Source organism: Urocitellus parryii, chromosome 3 (assembly GCF_045843805.1).
Source record: "Urocitellus parryii isolate mUroPar1 chromosome 3, mUroPar1.hap1, whole genome shotgun sequence".
NCBI lineage: Eukaryota > Metazoa > Chordata > Mammalia > Rodentia > Sciuridae > Urocitellus > Urocitellus parryii.
The window spans coordinates 212,958,913-212,981,447 of record NC_135533.1 but is presented as its reverse complement, the minus strand read 5'-3'; the positions used below and the strand labels follow the sequence as shown (position 1 = coordinate 212,981,447).

At 37.1% G+C, this 22,535-nt stretch overlaps 1 protein-coding gene and 1 pseudogene across 3 annotated transcripts in view; both read right to left on the bottom strand.

Annotated features, from left to right (window-relative positions):
- Positions 1–1,964: 1,964 nt before the first annotated feature.
- Positions 1,965–2,901, bottom strand: LOC144253566 (olfactory receptor 7C1-like; annotated as a pseudogene).
- Positions 2,902–6,537: 3,636 nt separating this feature from the next.
- LOC144253703 (uncharacterized) overlaps positions 6,538–22,535 on the bottom strand; it is a 21,135-nt gene continuing 5,137 nt past the window's right edge. For all 3 annotated transcript variants that reach the window (XM_077796410.1, XM_077796412.1, XM_077796411.1), the window contains exons 4-6: positions 11,842–11,952; positions 10,870–11,053; positions 6,538–9,947 (exon numbers count right to left, since the gene is read on the bottom strand). In XM_077796410.1, coding sequence (XP_077652536.1) covers positions 8,423–9,947; positions 10,870–11,053; positions 11,842–11,952 — 1,820 coding nt within the window. In that variant the 3' untranslated portion in view covers positions 6,538–8,422. The remainder of the gene's footprint in view (positions 9,948–10,869; positions 11,054–11,841; positions 11,953–22,535) is intronic.

Below are 22,535 nucleotides of genomic sequence, written 5' to 3'. Positions count from 1 at the left end.
CAACTTCCTCCAGCCACACCCCACTTGCCTCCAGTTACCACTCATTTAATCTCACCAATATGGATTCACTGATAAGGTTAAGTCTTTGACTCAATCATTTCTCCTCTAAACCTTCTTGCATTTTCTCACATGAACCAATGCCACACATCTCATGATGCAGATGGACACCTCAAGGGAGCACACCAGAATATCCACTCACTGGTTGCAATCATCTTACGCTCCTAGGAAACGACTTCTGATCAGCACTAACATGCCCTCTATTACTACCTCCCTTAAATCTCCATAGTGATTTATTTCGCAGGGTTATGCCCCACATAAACATACCTGTAATTGGTCAGTTTGCCCCATATAGCTAGGCCATTGACCAATACTCATGAGGTAGTAAAAATAGAAGTAGATAGGCAAACACCATGCAATTCAGCTCACTGAGATGATTTGTCCCTATCTTCCTCTCAGAATGGCAGCCTACCATCTGTTCAGCTTGTAACTGCCATCCATAAACCAAGTAGTTAATCAGTTTAGAGCTATGCATAGAGCACTGCCCAAATGACAATGGAAGTGGACATTTACTTGGACGGTTGCAAAGGCTACCTGCTCATAAGTACTTGCTTGCATTTATCCAGTAATACATTCCTGTATAAATCATTTCCATTTCATTATGGAACTTATCTAGGTACCCACCTCCTCATTTGCGCATTTCTCTGACATTACCTAAGACATTATAGATATTTCAGGTTTCAATATTATTGTAAGAACTTTAGCCTTAGGGGCAGTGTGTTAATCTTTTCAGGGTGTTATAAAGAATACCATAAACCAGGTAGCTTATAACCAACAGAAAGTTATTTTTCACAGTTCTGGAGACCAGGAGGTCTAATATCAAAGAATCTGATGAAGGTCGCTTTCACACATAGTGCCTTCTGACTGTGTCCTTACATGGGAGAAAAGGCAAAGCAACTCCCTTGCAGCTTCTTTTATAAGAGCATCACGAGGGAAACACCTTCATACTCTAATCACTTCCCAGTGGTACCCTTTCTAATCCCATCCACATTGGTGATAAGCTTTCATCATATTAATTTGTAGGAGGATAAATCTTCAGATCATAGCAGACTATTTCAATTAATAACTACAATCAAGAGAGTAATTATCTCTCAAATGGAAGTTTTCAGGACGAAAATTCCTGTGGTCACTACAGGATGGTGATCACAAGTTTTTTATTTAATTTGTAGTCTGTGCTCCACACAGCACTTTCATACAGATTTGTGCATACTTTTTTTTTCTTTTGCAGTACTGGGTATTGAACCTGGGCATATCATACCACTAAGCTACATCCCCATCCCTTTTCCATTTTTTATTGAGACAGGATCTCACTAAGTTTTCCAGGCAGACCTCAAGCTTGTAACCCTCCTGCCTTAGCCTCCTGGGTAGCTGGGATTACAGATGTGCATTATCATGCCCAAAGTAGTAATATCTTTTTGTCTACCCAGATATTATATTCCTGAACATGGATTTTAGCTTTATGAGGGCAAGGATGTTTTTCACTGCTATATTTTTAGCACCTAGAACATCCTGGTACACTATAGATATCCAATAAATATTGCCAAATGAATGAATTTAACAAGAACTAACAATGATTGTTGGTAAAAACGAACTATTTAATATTTTATCCAAGAGTCTCTGAGTTGATACTTGAATGGTTGTATAGACCTATAGGAATGCAAACATCAAGTTGAGATGTAGTGACGTAAAATGTAAAAGGAGGAGAGGTGGGGAATACAACTGAGGGTAACAGAGTGATAACCATAAAAGTTTCAGACAAAGTACTCACAGGGATATTTTGATTAAAGACAGAGAAACAGAGTGGGTGAGGGGTGAAAGCCTATATAATTTAGAGGCAGAATTTCTTGATGCAGAATTTCTTTTGCTGGTACTTTTGCCAGCTCAAGAGCCCAGGACCAGTATTCTTGTCACTGAACATAAAATGTTCTGCCAAGAAGTTTCTTCAGGGCCCTCTAAATGTATGTATTCCTCAAGCTATAGATGAAGGGGTTCAGCATGGGGGTGACCATAGTATACATCACGGAGGCCATCATGCCCTTCCAGGAAGATGATGATGCTTCAGAACTGAGGTATACACCAAGACCTGTCACATAGAAAAAAGAAACCACAGATAGATAAGACCCACAGGTAGAAAAAGCTTTATATTTTCCATAGGTTGATGGAATTCTCAGGAAGGAAGAGACAATCTGGGTATAAGAGAAAAGGATCCCTGAAAGGGAACAAATCCAAGAAGGCCAATCAGCATGTAGAGTATTATGTGATTGATCACTATGTCTGAACAAGCTAGTATGGGGGCCTGAGCAAGTTCACACTAAAAGTGTCGAATTTCCCAATTTGTACAGAATGATAGATGCAGCATCAACAGACTATGGATCAGAGAATATGACAAGCTGATTAACCAGGATGTAAGAACCAGGAGGCCACACAGATGGGAGTTCATGATGACTGGATAGTGTAGGGGATGACAGATGGCTACAAACCGGTCATAAGCCATCTCAGTGAGAAGGAAGGTATCCATGCCTCCAAAAACCATTAAAAATACATCTGGGTGATGCAGCCTGCATAGGTAATGGATCTGCTCTGTGTCTGAACGTTCACCAGCATCTTTGGGACTGTTGTAGAGATGAAACCAATGTCAGCAAAGGACAGATTGAAGAGAAAGAAGTACATGGGCATATGAAGATGGGAATCTGAGACAATGGGTATGATGATGAACAAGTTCCCAAGGAAGATGACTATAAACATGGATAGGAATAATCCAAATAACATCAGTTGATGCTCTGAGTCTTGGAAAAGTCTCAGGAGTATAAATTCTAAAGCATTTGTTTGATTTCCTAGTCCCATGTTGTTGACACATCAGCTAGACAATTAAAGAGAAAGAACATGAAATAGACACCAGACAGACTATCTCGGCTTCTTTATTTCTTGAGGTAAAAAATTGGGCATGAAATTCTTAATATTATAGAATCTAAAAAACCTACATTCTGTCATTCATTATAGGCAACATTTCATGATATTGACAAATCCATGTCTATTGGCCTATGGGAGACTCACCCATTCCCTTTGTCTCTGCCATATAATTAATAACTACAGAAAGTTAGAAGGAATTTTAGATCTTAAGGATAAAACAATCCACACCTGCTGCAATACCCATGGGGCCCAGAGATCTAAAGAAAGGTCTGAGTTATCTTCCTTGTGTGTGGCAGGACTGGGACTCAGAGGAGGGTCAGATGACTCTGAGCAATAAGAAAATTTGAGAGGAGGGGAAATATCTGAAAAAAAAATACTTCAGGATTAGCAGAATGAGTAGGATTTCAGTTTCCAAAGGAAAGGAAGAAATAACAGAAGAGGAGATCAGAAGGAAGGAAGGAAAAGAGGAAGGGAAGGAGGGAGAAAAAGAAAATATTTTCAACAAATAATAAACCATGTTAACAAATGACTAGTAGGTAGTGTACCTGTGACCCTCAACATTCTACAGAAACAAGTGCTTTCTGCACATTTGCTACATGCTATTATACAGGTGCTCTTAACCTATAATAAATCAACTGATTGGTCAAACAGTCAAGGAAAACATAATTATCAAGGTCTAAACCATTGCAATGCTATAAGAAAATACATGGAAAAGGTCACAAAGAGATGTAGGGATTTCGGTTTGGCCCTAGTTTTGATTTTTTAATTTTGGTTTAGTTTTCATTTTGGTTTTGGGAGTTTGGGGGTGAGTAGTTGTTGTTATTGTTTGAGGTTTTTTACTGTTCTTGTTTTGTTTTGCTTGCTTGTATTAAGGATCAAACACAGGGACTCTCACATGCTAACATTGAGCAACAACTCCAGCCCTCTTTATTTTTTATTTTGATACAAGTTCTCAATAAGTTGCCCAGGCTGCCAATATTTCTAAAATGAAAAACTGGTTATTTTATTTCCCTGACTAAATTTTTAGATGTCTTTCTGATGCTGTTCAGGATGATAAAACAAAATATCACAACTCCATGGTTAACAAACAACAGAAATTTCTCTGTTTTCTGATGACTGGAAAGTCCACCATCAAAGCACTGAGGGACTCAGTGTTTTATGGGAACCCATTTTCTTTGTTCATACATGGCACTATCTTGATGTGTCCTCACATGGTGGGAGAGGGTGAAAAAGCTCCCTCGAAAAAGCCTATTCTAAAAGGACACTGATCCCATTCATGAAGCTTCACAATAAAGATGTAATTACCTGCCAAGAGGTCCCATCTCCTAATACCATGGCCTTGAGGGTTAGGATTTCAACATGTGAATTTTTTTTCAGGCTAGTCACTCTGAAAAAATCTGGAATTCTTAATCTGTCATGGGTCCACTCTGATCCTACAGCCTCATTTCTCAGCACTTCTCAACTGTTACTCTAAATTCGAAACATACTGAAAACCTTCCTTGTATCAAAATGGGACAGAGCCTCTTATATAACCATGATTTTCAACCACTCTTCCCTCTAATTTCTTCCTGTATTTCTATATTTGACACAGCTCTCCCCTATTTAGGCTATTTCCAACCCCATCCATTCTCAATTCCAATTGATTTCTTGGCATAGAGGATAACTTATATTGTATGGGGTTAAATTAATGAATGCATGAGCCCACAATTTATTCCATTGCTGTGACTCATCTAGTATACCCTGGGTGTCTGTTACTCCAAAATCTTCAGCAACCCTTGCCCCAAGGGAGTTAATATACAGAGATGTGAGAAAAGGAATCAAAAGTTTTTGAAAGAGGAAAGAAAGAGAAAAGAGGGAATATGCTTTTACTCATTAAATAACCAGGCCCTCCTCTCAAGCCTAGGCAGGATATATCCCCAAGTTAGCACATCCCAAGACGCAACAGTGTAGCCAGCCCATCTTCTCTTGCCCTTCTACTTACTCTCTCACCAGGAATCCCTTCCCACGGAAACATCAGCCACTTCCTCTCCACAAGCTTTGTCTGAGTAAATTACATACATGTCCCTGGGTTTCTGTCCTCTTTTACAATTAAAACAAAAGGAAGAATAAATAGAGGAATCACACATTTACATAAAATTCACAAAGAACTGTCATAACAGTAGTTCTGGTGGGATTATAAATAAGGAGAGTCATCATTTCCATTCCTGTCTTGGAAATTCCTCAGTGTTTATATTTGTCCTTCCACTTGCATGTAGAATAGCTGAATACTTTCCATCTCTGAGTGAGGTAGTCCTCTCTCTGTGTTGTCTCCTCAAACACCACTTTCCCAAAGAGAACAGTAGAAGGCAAATGGATGAGAACATTCCCTCCACTGTGTCTGGTTGCAGGAGCCTCAGAACATAAATAAGAAAAGAGCCATGCTGGGAAAATGCCCTGCTCTCCTTCCCAGTGCTATGCCAAGCATCCCCCCATCCATTCAGGTGCCTATGAGAACAGTGGGATATCAGTCTTCCACAAATAATTAATGAGCACCAGAGAGGAGAGTACTCCAAATTTTTCTTATGATCTCTGCTGATTTGGGGAATGGTTAATGAAAGGATTGGCCTCTGAAGCTGGAATCTCTTCTCAGCTCTATATTAGGTCCTCTGAGAAAAAGATATATAGCCTACACAAACATTCAGGTTTTAGAAGGGAAGTGCTTTTATGAAAGCACTTCTCCCTGAAATGTTTCTGCTGAGAACCATGGATACAGGTTAAGTGGGGAAGAAGGCCAGGTCTGTTGGGAGAAACAGGGGTGTACTAAGCATGTGACAGTGACAGCAGAATTCAGAAAGGCTTGTTCTAGGCTATGGAAGAATGAAGACTTTGGAATTCATGGGTCAGACAACAAAAAATGACTAGAAAAGACCAAGACTTTACTACAAAGCATCCATTTGTAAAACCCAGACTGGTAACTCTAACACTGGACTGTGTTATCCACAGCAATTCTGTGCTGTCAGGGTGCCCTGAGGACCAACACAGAGTAACCCTCCCCATAACCTCCTCAGCTATCCACCCAAATACTATACAATCAAAGTAAAACTTCACTATACAAAGGCAACATTAAGCAACTAAGCTAGTCATTCTACTTTCCAAGCAAATATTCTTGAGAGCTCCCTCTCCATGAATATCATCTCTTTTCCCTCATCACTTACTGGGCTATGTAGGCTTGGCAGTATGGAACCACTGGAGGGCCAACTTCCTCGAATTGTGTTCTCTGATGAAGACAGAAGATCTGTCCACTGAAAGAGCAGGGAGACAGAGCCAGGCATATGGTATGGGGTCTGGTTGACTTCTTCTGGAGAAGGCATGAGTGTCTTAGCCTGGAACTTAAAGGTCTTGGTGACTATAAGCTGATGAGTTTCAAGTTGCACCAGAGAGGCTGTATCCCCACTGAAGTTTATTAAACAAATTGATCAATGGTATGTTCCTTCCTTGATCCGTTAGGCTCCATAAGGGCAGGAATACACAGGAAGAAGTCTCTAGCTCTTCAAAGCATCACCTTGGGTTTTGCTAATATACAGCCTCCTACTCTATCCAAGACTTACCTTGTCAATATCTTCAGGGAAAGATCTCAGAATCTACTTTTTAAATATTTCAAGTGGTTTTTAAACTTTTTATTAATTTTTATTGTGGTAAAATATAAATAGCAAAACATGGCTTTGTCACGATTTTTCAGTGCATGGTTCAGTGGCACGATGTGAATTCACAATGCTGTGTGGCAGCCCTGCTGTCCATTTCCCAGGCTTTTAATCATCCCAAACATAACTTTTATTTCCATTAAACAGTAAATCACCATACTTCTCCACCTCTAACCCCTGGAAACACCTATGGATCTTTCTAAGCCTATGAATTCCCTCTTCTAGGTTTCTCCATCCAAAAGATTAATACATGGAGGTAGTCTTTTTATTGCCTAATGATGTTCATCATGTGGCACATAATCGGGAAAAGAACAAATTTTAAAAGGAAGAATTGAATCGTTATTTTACCATAGAGTGTAATATTTTAGTTTTCATATACAATATTATCTAACCTCAGTATTGGAAGCAATATCAAATCAATGGTATGTTCCTTCCTTGATCAATTTAGCTCCTTGGATCTACCTAACAAGATTTCAATTTGATATTACATTTTGAGGGATCTACCCATAATTATTTCAATTTGATATTATAATTTTTGCTACTGATACAGCATTCTAAATTTTCTCATTATTCAATCTCTCCCTTTCCAGCCAACCTCTAAATACATGCTACTTGGTCACTTCGTCTCCGAAAATTACTCTCTGCCATTTACCCACACATACACACACCATCCTTTCTTGTATATCCATTGTAATTGGGTATGGATTTGAGTTTTTCTCATGGCAGTTAATGACAAACTAATCTCTCTGTCCTCAGTACAGAAATCTCCCAGTCAAGAGGGCTGTATATCACCTCTAATTACCAGAGAAATGCAAATCAAAAGCAATACACCATAATTCTCATATATTCCACTTGATCAACTATATAAAATACTCAGAGGTGAAGAGCACATTTATTGAAGACTTCAGGAACTGGAAATATGAACAAATATAATGCAAGTATATTCTAGAGTTACATGAGTCTTTGTAACTCAGCAGAAGTGAGAATTCACTGGGACATTTGTTGAGTTCAGATAAAGAATAGCTATGACTGAAACTGAATGATGGGGGACTCTAGAGGTAGTGGAAGACAAACTAGATAGATTCTTCTGACTGCATGCAGAAAAATGAAACTATATCCTTATCTCACACCATATACAAAACCTCCTCAAAATGAATTAAACATTTAATTCTAAGACCTGAAACTGTAAAGCTACTAGAAGAAAACCAGAGAAGAAAAAACCCTTGACACGGGTCTAGAAAAATGGTTCTGCTTGATTTTTTTTTTTTTTTACTAGGGATTGAACCAGGGGCATTTAACCAGGCTACATTCTGACCCTTTTTGTTCTTTATTTCAAGATAGGGTCTTGCTAAGTTGCTGAGTCTGGCTTTGAAATCACAATTCACCTGCCTCAATCTCCCAAATTGCTGGGATTACAGCTGTGTGCACTGTGCCCTGTAGAAAATGTTTCTAGGGTATACAGGCAAATGAGATTACATCTAACTAAAAACAATTTTGCACAACAAAGAAAACAATCACTGAAGATATAACCTACAGAATAGGAAAATAATTTGCAAACCATTTATCTGACAAGAAGTTAAGATACAAAATACATATGGAACACTTCCTGAGTGAGTCTTGACCCTCAGCACACTGAATTAGGATCCTCTTCAATAAACTCCCTCCTGCTCATTGCATGAAGCTGGTCTCTTGTGGTCTCTTTCTCCAAAGATTCACCGGAAACTTACAGCATTAGTTCAGAGAAAGTCTTGCAGAGATTCCCTTACTCCTTACATTTATATGTTGTCCCTTGTGTGAATTTTCACATGTCTTTGAAAGTAGGCTGGACCAATAAAGGCTTCCCCACATTTTTTACATTTATAAGGTTTCTCTCCAGTGTGAATTCTTGTATGTACTGTAAGATAGGAAGAACTAAAGAAGGCTTTCCCACATTCCTCACATTTATATGGTTTCTCTCCAGTATGGCTTCTCACATGTCTCCCAAAGGATGAGGGAGAACTGAAAGCTTTTCCACACTCCAGACATACAAAGGGTTTTTCTCCAGTGTGCATTCTTGCATGTATAGTAAGGTATGAAGATTGTCGAAATGCCTTCCCACATTCCTTACATTCATAGGGTTTTTCCTCAGAGTGGGTTCTCATGTGGATACTAAAAGGTGAGAAACATATAAAGGCTTTCCCACATATTTTACATTGATAAGGTTTCTCTCCAGTGTGAGTTCTTCTATGTACTGTAAGATGGGAAGAACTAATGAAGGCTTTCCCACATTCCTCACACTCATAAGGCTTTTCTCCACTGTGAGTTCTTAGGTGTTCAGTGAGGGATGAGGAACGACTAAAGGCCTTCCCACACTCCTTACATTCATTTTTCACCTTACCATTGTGATCTCTCACATGTGTTTTAAAGGATGAGGGACAACTGAAGGCCTTCCCACATTCCTTACATTCATAGGGTTTCTCCCTACTTTGATTGTTCACATGTGTGATCAGGGAAGTGGAAAGATAAAAGGCTTTTCCACATTCCAGACATTCAAAAGGTTTCTCTCCAGTGTGTTTTCTCATGTGGATACTGAAGGAGGAGGGGCAACTGAAGGCTTTCCCACATTCCTTACATTTATAGGGCTCCTCTCCAGTGTGTGTCCTCACATGTATAGTGAGTTTTGAGGATTCACTGAAGGCCTTCCCACACTCTTTACATTCATAAGGCTTCTCTCCTGTGTGAATTCTTATATGTCTTTTAAGATGAGAGGAATAGCTAAAGGCCTTCCCACATTCCTTACATTCATATGGCTTATCTCCACTATGAATTCTGTAGTGTTTGGAGAGTGAGGAGGAACAACTAAAGGCCTTCCCACATTCCTTACATTCATAGGGCTTATCTCCACTGTGAATTCTTTTGTGTTCTGTGAGGCAGAAAGAACTACTGAAGGTTTTCCCACATTCCTTACATTCATACTTTGCCTTTTTCCTATGAATTTTCATATGTGCTCTGAACATGAAGAAACAACTGAAGGTCTTTATACATTCCTTACATTCATATGGTTTTTCTTCTGGAGGAGTTTTAATATGCTTCTTAAAATAAGAAAGAAAATGGAAGGCTTTCCCACATTCCTTACACTGATAGGGTTTGTTTCCAGCATGAGATCTGGTGTGATTCTTAAGTGATGAATGAGACAGGAAGGACTTTCCATACTCATAGCATTCAAAGGATTTGACTTCAGTAGTTCTCTGGAGCATGAGATTTGAAATTTGTCCACATTGATTTTCTTCATTGTATTCACAGATGTTCTCTACCACATGACTTTTAAAAATAAAAGACAGATTATTAGTAATAAAATTTACCATTTTCAGTAAATATGTATGCTTTCTGCCACATCAACTTATAAGCTAAAAGTTCTCAAGAAGGCTCTTCCACAGCCAACATTGTCACTGAGCTTTTTTTGACTTATATGATATTTCCAATAATTCTGTCAAACCAATCTATGTGTCAAACCTTAAATATCTCAGTATCATTTGTAGGAAAAACTCTCTAGACAAAATTTTCATTTTCACAAAATTCTTTGTGAAAGTACAATTTTTTTTTAATTTGAATCCTTTTATTCCTTTTTTTAAATTTATTTTTTATTTGCATGTATTCCATTAGTTATACATGATAGCAGAATGCAATTTGATACATTATACATAAATGGAGTATAATTTCTCATTCTTCTGGTTATACAGGATGTAGAGTTACACTGGTCATGTAATCATATATGCACATGGGATAATAATGTACAATTCATTCTACTATTATTCCCACACCTCCTCCCTTCCCCACATTCCCACCTGTCTAATTCAAAGTACCTCTTTTCTTCCCAATCCACTCCCCCTTGGGAATTAGCATCCACCTATCAGAGAAAACACTTGGCCTTTGGTTCTTTGCACCAGCTTCATGGATTTACTGGCAAATACCATGATTTCATTCTTATGAAAGCATAATTTTTGATCTAGGCTTATGTTGAAAATGTTTCTGTTTAAAAAATATTTTTTAGTTACAGATGGATGCAATATCTTTATTTTGTTTATTCATTTTTATGTGATGCTGAGGATTTAACCCAGTTCTCACATGTGGGAGGCAAGCACTCTGCCTGCTACTGAGCCACAACCCCAGCCCCAAAATATGTTTCTTAAATCTCAAAATTGTTTCCAGATGCACTACCTTCTCTTATATGAAGGGCACTCACCTTAAACCTTTCTCATGGCTTTTGTTCCAATCATCCACACCAGGGGAGTCCTGGTTTTCATATAAAATAGAGGAGCAGGAACCATTTCTTTTAAATCTCACTATTTTCTGTTCATTGGATATTTTTTCTCCATTGTTATCTTGAAGAGCAACTAATTCCTTAGTATTAACTAGAGACTCAAAACCTGAAACACAAAAATAAAACAAAATAAAGTTACCGATGAGCAAAGGAGTTTGAGCAGTGCAGCTGTTTCAGCACTTCATTATTAATAGGCACAAGGGTCAAAACTAAAACAGTACACTAAAAAATATTTCCATGAAACCATAGTATTTTAACATTACCATAGTATGGTAACACATGCTTGTAATCCCAGCTACTTGGGAGGCTGAAGTAGGAGGTTCACAAGTTCAAGGACAGCCTCAAAAACTTAGACCCAGTCTCAAAATTAAAAAGGGTATGGGATATAGCTCGGTAGTTCCCCAGTGCTAAAAAATAAAAAATAGTTCTATGAAAATGACAGTGACAGTAACATGACCAGTAGAAATTATTGGGACCAGAGACATGAAAAATTGTGCTCCATATGAATCAAAATGCATCCTGCTATCATGTATAACAAATTAGAACAAATAAATATTTTATTAAAAAGAAAGGTTATGTTAAAATTTTTCTGTTAACTTGATATTTTATATTAATATAGAAAATATATTAAAAATTTTCATTAATAATTTAAAAAAAAATTAATAGGAGAGGAAAACAGAAAGGATAAAATACACATACCAAAAACAAACTTTAAAAAAGCAAATATGGAGATCTTTGCCAAGAACAAGGAAAGTATGAGAGGACAGATAAACAGTCAAAATAGTCCTCTGAGGCATCTGTGGATAATGAGCCTCCTCAGACAAAAGAAACTTTTGCTTTATTTCTATTTTATTTTTTTCTCCTCCCAGGCCAGTTTCTCCCAGGGATTCTTACCTTCATGGTTCTGCTTGGTACAGATGCCCTGGATAAGTTCTGTCTTCCCTGTCTGCAGTTCCTCCTCTTCTTCCGACTGGGAGATCAGATTGGGTGTGAGTAGTGGGTACCCTGCACATGAGGAAAGAAATATCATGAGGGAAAGCAATGAAGAATCACAAATATCTTTCCATAAGATTGGGTCAAACTTTGGTCTTCTGATACTCTAAAGACAGAGAAGGATGAGTTTAAATGAAACAAAATGTCAAATCCATTGAAGAAAAAAAAAACAAAGGCAAAGGAGGGAGGGAGAGGAAGGAAGAAAGCAAATAAAAACAGAGAAGGTTAAAGAAAAAGCTGAGATGTGGGAAGAAAGGCAGCTTCTAATGTGAAGAACTGATCTGAATCAGACATGGTGACACAAGCCTATAATCCCAGGGTGGGATTGGGAGGCTGGAGGATCATGAAGTCAAGGCCAACCTCAGCAACTTAAAAAGATCCTGTTTCAAAGCAAAGAAAAACAAAATTTTAAAGGATTGGGGACATAGCACACGGTAATGTGCCCCTAGGTGTTCAATTCCCAGCACAAAAAAGACAAAGAAAGAAAGATTGATGGGGCTGGGATTGTAGTTCAGTGGTAGAGTACTTGCCTAGCATGTAAAAGGTACTGAGATTGATCCTCAGCACTACATAAAAATAAATAAATAAAATAAAGGTGTAAAAAATTATTAAAAAAAAAAAAAGACTAACCTACATTCATAGTGGAACCTCAATATAATTATAAGCTGATCTGACACGGCCAGAATATTTTTTATTTTTTTAAATATTTTTTTAGTTGTAGTTGGACACAATACCTTTATTTTATCAGGTTGAACAGGGTTTCACCAAAAGTCATCTCCAAATATATCAATGAAACAGAGTAGAGAGCACAGACACAGATCTACATAAGTAAATTGGCCTTCTATATTTGTGAATTCAAGCAACCATGGACAGAAAATACAATAGGAAAAATTACATCTGTATTAAACATGTATTTTTTTGTGCTTATGTCCAAATCAATACAGTACAAAAGTAATTATAAGATAGGATATTTAGTAAAACAGGCAGTTAAGAAAATGCACTCCGCCACACCAAAGAGAGAGAGAGAGAGAGAGAGAGAGAGAGAGAGAGAGAGAGAGAGAGACTTTAAATGAAGAGGCTATTTCACAAAACTAACCTATAGAAAACATTCCAAACATTACAGCCAACTTCTTTGTCCCAGGTGGCAGGAAAAAGGAGGTAGAGCCTACCTGAGTGAAGACTACAGACTCAAGGCCTAACTAATCAGAATGTCACAGACCAAACCAGGAGGCTTGGCACTTTTCCAATACTTGTTTAGCATAGGTGTTGACCAATAGTACTGGCACTTTTATGAGACATGATTAGCATAGATACTGACCAACACCCTTATTATCTTTCCAAGACCTGATTAGCACAGATATTGATGAATGCCTCATCCAGTAGCTATTTAAGTCCCTAGACTAGTACACTTAAGTGGAAACCTACTCTCAGTTTCCGCTCTCAGCCCCTGAGAGTTCTGCTTCTTTTCTTTTCAGTTATATAAACACTACACCTTCACTCTTGCCTTCTGTTGTCTGTGGCTTTGTCTTCAAATCTGTGAATAAGACCTTGGGGGAAAAAAAAATGGCAGCCAGCTGCTGAGGTCTGCCATTGAGAGCTACAACACACTGCTCAGTAATACTGAAGAAGAGTCAGCTCTGACCCATGGAGCTGACCAGACAGGCATTTCCCTGCTGTGATTACTTGCAATACGAAAATGGGCTCTCTTAGCTGCAGAGGCATGTAACTTATGAGGACCTACAGACCAGCAGATTGGAGACTCTGGTTTCATTTCAAACTCCAGTTTCAATTACATAGCACTTACATTTTGTCAGGCACTAAACATAATCAAGAGATGATGTAAAGTATATGAGAGTTTAGGCTGTATACCAGGGAATTTTAATTAAGAGATTTTGACCATCCACAGATGTAGGTCTCTGGGAAGATACTAGTATAAATCCCTACAGACCAAGCAATAACTATGTAGTCAACTGCTCTTTGACAAAGAATTGACAGCAACACAATAGAAAAAAGATAGCCTTTTCCACAAATGCTGTTAGAACACTGGACATACCCACATAAAATAATGAATCTATGTCCTTTACAAACATTAATTTAAAATGGATCATAGACCTAAATGTAAAACATAAAACTAGAAAAACTGTACAAGATAGAAGGAGAAAATCTAGATGACTTTGGATTTGGCTATGACTTTTTTGATACTATATCAAAGGTATGATTGATGAGAAAAAGATTGATACACAACACTCCATTAAAATTAAAATTCCTGCTCTGTGAAAAATAATATCTAGAGAAAGAAAAGATAAGCTATGCCTATAAGAAGACATTTGCAAAAAATTTCTCTGGTAAGAGGCTGTTTCACAGAGATTTATCTGATAAGAAACTGTTTTCCTGTTCTTTACACAAAGAATGCTTTAAAAAAATATTTCTTAGTTGTATACAATACCTTTTTTTGTTTATTTATTTTTAATGTGGTGCTGGGGATCGAACAAGGGCCTCACATTTGTGAAGCAAGCCCTCTACCACTCAGCAACAACCCCAGCCCAGAATGCTTTTTCTTTTCATTTTTTTTACATATTTTTATTAGTGTATTATCACATACATAATATTGCAATTCATTTTGACACAACCATACATGCTTGGAATTAATGTGCTCCATTTCAATTCCCAGTACTTCTCCTCTCCTTTCCTTCCTCCTTTCCCCTGTCCGCTTCCTCTTCTCTACTGGTCTTCCTTCTATTTACCTATTGTTTTAATTCCTGATTTGTAGATACACACAATGGTGAAAGTCACTGTGATATACTCCTATATGTGCACAGCACAATTTGGCCAGATGCACTTTGCAGTCCCCTCTTTCCCTCTTCCTCCTTCCTTCCCATCTGCCCCCTACCTATCCTACCCTTTTTATTTTCATGGCCTCCCTCTGCCTACTTCCCTCTTATTTTGCTCAAGCTTCCACACACAAGAGAAAACATTGGACCCTTGGCTTTCTGAATATGGCTTATTTCACTTAACATGATATTTTCCATTTCCATCCATTTACCAGCAAATGCCATAATTTCATTCTTCTTTATGGCAGAATAAAAACCCATGTGTGAATTGCTGCTGCCTCTGATTCTACTGCTGCCAGCCTGAGGTCGCCTGAGGTCTTCTTTCTGGGCTGCTGCAGAAGCCACTGCTGTGCCCAGGGGTCTCTTTTCTGGGCACTACCTGGTTACCCCTGACTCAATTCTGATACTACCTCCATGGTCATTGCTGCTGAACCGGAAGTCTCCTGTTAGTCAACCGCCATCTGCACCACTACCACTATTGCTGCTGCCTCTGATTTGTCTCCTGCTAGACTGAGATCACCGGGAGGTGTTCTTTCTGGGTGCTGCTGCCACATAAGAAACTGTGGATGCAAATGAAGCCCACATTGCTGCTGACCCCTTGAGATCACCTGGTGACGCTGCCCCCACAGCTGCAGTTGTAACTGCCAATGCAGCCAACACTACTGCTGCTACCAAGGCCTAGAGGACTGCTACAGGGGAGATTCCAGGTTTGGCTGCATGTGGCTGCACCCATTTTGGGATACCAGCCAGGGCCTGGGACCTGGGTGCCAGCAGGTTTACCACCACAAGACCCTCTGTCTGGGGACTCCAATCAGGACCTGCAGGTCCAGTGTTGGGGTACCTGTGGGTTTGGAGGATCCTGGGGTCTTCCTGCTGAGAGTGCTAGTGGCCTGGGTATTGCTGCTGCATCTCTTGCTGTTGCTTGTTTGCATGAGTGTATTCCTGGTGGTCTCACTGCAAGTAGGAGCAGCATTGAGATCTTGGGACTACAAATGGCAGAGCCTGAGGTATTTGAAACCCAGGTTTGTAGGCTAGAGACTAGGTTTGCAAGGGCTGATCTGGGTTTGTTGATCCCAAGAGACATCAGAGTCAGAGCTGAGAAACTGTTGAACACTTACAGAGACAGTTCGACTTTCCAAAAAGATTTATTTTATTTTTTATTCACTAAACTCTCTACCATATTTGGAAAAGGATGCTTTTAATGCTATTTTCTTTCCAACTTCTCTCCAATCAACAGCCAATCTCTGTCAGCTCCTCTTCCACTCTTCCTGTGAATTTTTACTTCTAGCTTCTCTCTTCCTCCCTCACAAATATTACATACTACACTACTCCGTTCTCTCATCCACCCTTTGAAATTGTAAACCATTTTAACAAAATTTCTGCTTATACTATAGATAGTTATTAAATTCATCATTTTGGTTTAATGCGAGAAAGCAGTAGTTGCCTTAGTGGGAGCTATTAGGTTTAAGGCTACATATTATATGCTGAGTAATATTGATATTGGTCTCACCATTAAAGGTGAGGCTCTGGAAACCTTCAGACACCTAGACACTATAAGTCTACAGGGTAGATTTTATGCTGCCTTAGATCCATACTTCTAGATGGGAAAACACACTAACAACATGAAAAAACAAGGAAATAAAGAGCCCCAAACAAACCAAGATGCTTCAACAACAGAAGCCGCTGATAACACAGTAAAAAAAATGTCCAAGAAGGAGTTCAGATTGCATATAGTTAAATTGATATGTGAAATAAAGGGCAGTATAAGGAGTGAAATCAAAGAACATACAGGAAGTGAAAGACTACTTCAATAAAGAGTTAGAGATTATGAAAAAAAAAAAAAACAAGCAGAAAGCCTTAAAATGAAGGAATCAGTAAACCAAATTATAAATTCAATAAAAAGCATCACCAACAGAGTAGATCACTTGAAGACAGAACCTTAGACAATGAAGAAAAAATATATAATCTTAAAAGTAGAGTTGCCCATGAAGAGAAGATGGTAAGAAACCATGAACAGAACATCCAAGAATTAATGGATAACATGAAAAGACCAGATTTAAGAGTCATTGGAATAGATGAAGGAGCAGAGATACAAACCAAAGGAATGTATAATTTTTTAAATGATATAATAGTAAAAAATTTCCCCAATCTAAAGAATGGAACGGAAAAATCAAATACAGGAGGCTTGTAGGAACCCCAAATGTACAAAATTACAGCAGACCCACACCAAGACACATTATACTAGAATGACTAACACAGAGAATACAGATAAAATCTTAAAGGCATGAGAGAAAAAAATCAAATTACATATAGAGGGAAACCAATTCAGATCTCAACTGATTTTTCAGCCCAGAACCTCAAAGCTAGAAAGTCCTGGAATAATATATTTCAAGCTCTGAAAGAAAATGGATGCCAACCAATAATTTTATATCCAGCAAAATTAAGTTTCAGATTTGAAGATGAAATTAAAACATTCCATAATAAACAAAAATTAAAAGAATTCACAATTAGAAAGTCTATATTACAGCACATTCTCAACAAAATGAAGTGCGGGAAAAAAAGTCAAAACCAGCAAAGGGAGGATCTACACTAAAACAACACTCAACCAAATGAGAATCTAAGACAAATCAAAAACCAGAAAAAAATCAAAATGATAGGGAATACAAAATCATATCACAATAATAACCTTGAATGTTAATGGCCTAAACTCATCTATCAAAAGACATAGAGTGGCAGATTTTATTAAAAAGCAAGACCCAACAATATGCTGTCTTCAAGAGCAAAGGCATCCACAGGCTGAAGGTGAAAGGATGGGGAATCACTCAAGTGGATTGTATAAACAAGTAAAAGTTTCCATTCTCATTTCAGATAAGTAGACTTCAAACCAAAGTTAATCAGAAGAGATTGTATATACTTCCCTTAAGAGGACATTTCATACCTCTTAAGGAAAGTATATATAAGAAGGATACAACAATTACAAATATTCATGCCCCAAACAATGGAGCATCTATGTACATCAAACAAACGTATCTCAATTTCAAGAGTCAAATAGACCACAATACAGTAATACTGGGTGACCTTAACATACCTCTCTCACAATGGGTCAGATCTTCCAAAACAAAAACTAAATAAGGAAACTATAAAACTAAATAACACAATCAATAATTTAGACTTAACAGACATATATAGAATATTTCACCCATCAACGAGCAAATATACTTTCTTCTAAGCAGTATATGGCTCCTTCTCTAAAACAGACTATAGCTTATGCCACAAAGCAAATCTTAGTAAATACAAAAAAAAAAAAAAAACAGAGATAATATCTTGCATTCTATGAGACCACATGGAATAAAATTAGAAATCAACAATAAAATAAAAATAGAAGTAACAAATGGAGACTGATACACAATTAAATGATGATGTATAGTAGAAGAAATCAAGAATGACATAAAAAATTCTTAGAGGTAAATGAGAACACTGATAATCATATCAAAATCTCTGTAACACTATGAAGACAGTACACAGAGGAAAGTTTATTGCATTGAGCACATTCGTTAAAAAAATAAAAAGTCAACAAATAAATCACCTAACACTACATCTCAAAGCCCTAGGAAAAGAAAAACAAATCAACACCAAAAGCAGTAGAAGACAGGAAATAATTAAAATCAGAGCTGAAATTTATGAAATTGAAACAATTGGAAAAACTGACAAAACATGAAGTTGGTTCTTTGAAAAAATAAATACAATAGATAAACCCCCGGCCATGTTAACAAAGAGAAAACTCCAAATTACTAAAGTACAAGATGAAGAAGGAAATATCACAATGGACACATCTGAAATAAGAAGATAATTAGAAACTATTTTGAAAATTTATACTCTAATAAAATAGAAGATATTAGACATATCAACAAATTTCTAAAGATGTGTGACCTACCCAAACTGAATGATGAGGTCATACATGCTTTAAATAGATCAATTTCAAGTAATAAAATAGAAAACACCATCAAAAGCCTACTAACCAAGAAAAGCCCAGACCAGATGGACTCTCAACTGAGTTCTACAAGACTTTCAAAGAAGAATGAATACTAATACTCTTCAAAGTATTCCATGAAATAGATAAGGAAGGAACCCTTCCAAACTCATTCTATGAGGCCAATAACACTCTGATACCAAAACCAGACAAAGACACATCAAAGAAAGAAAAATTCAGACCAATATCCCTGATGAACATAGATGCAAAAGTTCTCAATAAAATTCTGGCAAATCACATACAAAAACATATTTAAAAGATAGTGCACCACGATCAAGTGGGATTTATCCGAGAGATGCAAGGTTTGTTCCATTTACAGAAATCAATAAATGTAATTCATTATATTAATATACTTAAAAACTAGAATCATATGATCATCTCAATAGATGCAGAAAAACCATTTGACAAAATACAGCACATTTTCATGCTCAGAACACTAGAAAAACTAGAGATAGTAGGAACATATGTCAACATTGTAAAAGCTATATATGCTAAACCCAAAGCCAGCATCATTCTAAATGGAGAAAAATTGAAAGCATTCCCACTAAAAACTGGAACAAGACAAGGATGTCCTCTTTCACAACTTCTATTCAACATCATCCTTGATACACTAGCCAGAGCAATTAGATAAAAGAAACAAATTAAAGAAATACAAATAGATAAAGAAGAACTATCACTATTTGTTGATGACATGATTCTATATCTAGAAGATCAAAGAAATTTACTAAAAAAATTCTAAAATAAGTGAATTCAGCAAAGTAGCAGGATATAAAATCAACACCCCTAAGTCAAAACACATTCCTAAATATCATCAATGAATCCACTGAAAGAAAATTAGGAAAACTAACCTATTCACAATAGCCCCCCTGCCCCCCCCCAAAAAAATGGGAATCAATCTAACAAAAGACCTCTACCATGAAAACCATAGACCACTAAAGAAAGAAACTGAAGAAAATTTCAGCAGATAAAAAGATCTCCCATGATCCTAGACAGGCAGAATTAATATTATCAAAATGGCTTTACTACCAAAAGAATTATTCAGATTCAATGAAATTCCTATTAAAATCCCAATGACATTCTTCATAGAAATAGAAAAAGCAATCATGAAATTTATTTGGAAAAATAAGAGACCCAGAATAGCTAAAGCAATCATTAGCAAGAAAAGTGAAGCAGGAGGCATCACAATACCAGATCTTAAACTATACTACGCAGCTATAGTAACAAAAAACAGCAGGGTATTGGCACCAAAATGGACTTGTAGACCAATGATACAGAATAGAGGACACAGAGACAAACCCACATAAATACAGTTATCTCCTACTAGACAAGAATGCCAAAAACAATCACTGGAGAAAAGATAGCCTATTCAACAAGTGGTACAGCAACACTGGAAATCCATATGTAGCAAAACGAAATTAAACCTCCATCTTTCACCCTGTGCAAAAAATCAACTCAAAGTAGATAAAAAAACTTAGGCACTAGAACAGAGACCCTATGCCTAATAGAAGAAAAAAATAGGCCCAAACATTCACCACATTGGATTAGGATCTAACTTCCTTAACAAGACTCCTAAAATGTAAGAAGCAAAGTCAAAATAATCAACAAATGGGATGGATTCAAATTATGAAGCTTCTTGTCTCAAAGGAAACAATTAATAACGTCAATAGAGAGCCTACAGACTGGGAGAAAATCTTTACCACATGCAACTCCAATAAAGCATTAATCTCTATAATATATAAAGAACTCAAAAAACTTGACACCAAAAAAATACATAACCCAATCAATAAATGGGCTAAGGAACTGAATGGACACTTCACAGAAGAAGAAATACAATCAATCAACAATTTGCATTTCTTCTTTTTTTTTAATAATCTTTTTTTAAATATATTTATTTTATTTATTTATTTTTAAGTGGTGCTGAGAATCCAAACCAGGGTCTTGCACATGCTAGGCGAGCTCTCTACCGCTGAACCACAATCCCAGCCCACATTTCTTCTTTTGAAAAATCTGTTTAGTCCCTTTTACCCATTTCTTGACTGGGTTATTTGGTTTTTGTTTGCTTTGGATTTTTTGTTTGTTTGTTTGTTTGTTTTGTTCTGTTGTTGAATTTTTTTATTCCTTGTATATTCTGGATGTTAATCCCCTGTCAGAGGAGTAGATGGAAAAGATTTTCTTTCATCCTGAAGGCTGTCTCTTCACAATTAATCATTTCTTTTCCTGCGTAATACAAAGAAGTCTTAAAGATCAATAATAAGAGAATAAAAAAATACCGTAAATATATAGCCAAAGACCTAAACAAACACTTAAACAAATACAGAGAAATGGCAAGTAAAAAAGTAAAAGTACGCTCCACATCCTAAAATCATTCAGGTAAAACAAAACAGTGACACACCTCTACACGCCTTTTTGAACAGCCAAAATCCAGAAAATTGACAATGCCGAATATTGGCAAAAATGTAGAGAAACTGAAACTCTCATTCATTCTTGATGGGAATGCAAAATGGTACAGCTACTTACGAAGACAATCTGGTGGTTTCTTATAAAATTAAAAATACGCTTACCATGGGGCTGTGGCTAGCGCTCACCTAGCAAATGTGAGGCGCTGGGTTCAATCCTCAGCACCACAAAAAAATAAATAAATAAAGATATTGTGTCCATCTAAAAAATAAATATTAAAAAAAAACTCTTACCATATGATCCAGCAATTAAATTGCGTCCCTTGGCATTCATCCAAGGAGTCAAAACTGCACACAAAAAGCTACACATGTTAATGAGAGCATAATTCATACTTGTCAAAACCTGAAAGCATCCAAGATGCCCTTTAGTAAACGGGATGATAAATAAACTGTGGCACATCTATACTACATAATATTATTCAACAATAAAAGGAAAATCATAAAAAGACATGAAGGAAACTTAAATGCACATTACCGAGTGAAACAGGCCAATCTGAACAAGCTACAGAGTATATAAATTCCAAAATTATGACATTCCACAAAAGATAAAAAATATACAGATGATATAAAGACCAGTGGCTGCCAAAGGGATAAGAGAGAGTAAGGGACTAAAAAGTGAGAGCACAGAAAATTTTTAGGGGAAATTACTCTAGGTATTAATATGATGGCACATGTCATTGTACATTTGCCCAAAGCCATGCATGTACAACACCACAAATGAACCTTAATATAGGCTATGGACTCTAGTTAATGATGAAGATGTGTCAATGTACATTCATCCTTTGTAAATTAAACATGGACCATTCTGGTGGAAGATGTTCATAGTGAAAGGGGCTGTCTGTGTTGTGAGGACAGTAGTTAGAAATCTCTCTACCTTCCACTTAATTTTGTTTTCAAACTGAAACTGCTCTAAAAATTAAAGCCTGTTACTCTGGGGCATGGTGGTGCACACCTATACCTCCAGCTATTCAGGAGGATGAGGCAGGAAGATCCCAAATTTGAAGCCAACTTGAGCAACTTAGCAAGACAATTTCTCAAAATAAAAAAGAGCTGGGGATTTAGATTTAGCTCAGTGGTAGAGAGCCCCTGGGTTAAATTCTCAGTACCACATAAACACACACATACATACATACATATGTGCATATGTACAAATGTACATACACATATACCTTTTTTTAAAGCCTATTTTGAAAATGTTCACCCATACTTACAATGTTGTCTTATATGGAAACTAGGTCTTTGTCAATATAGTAAAGTTAAGATGAGGTTATTCTGGAT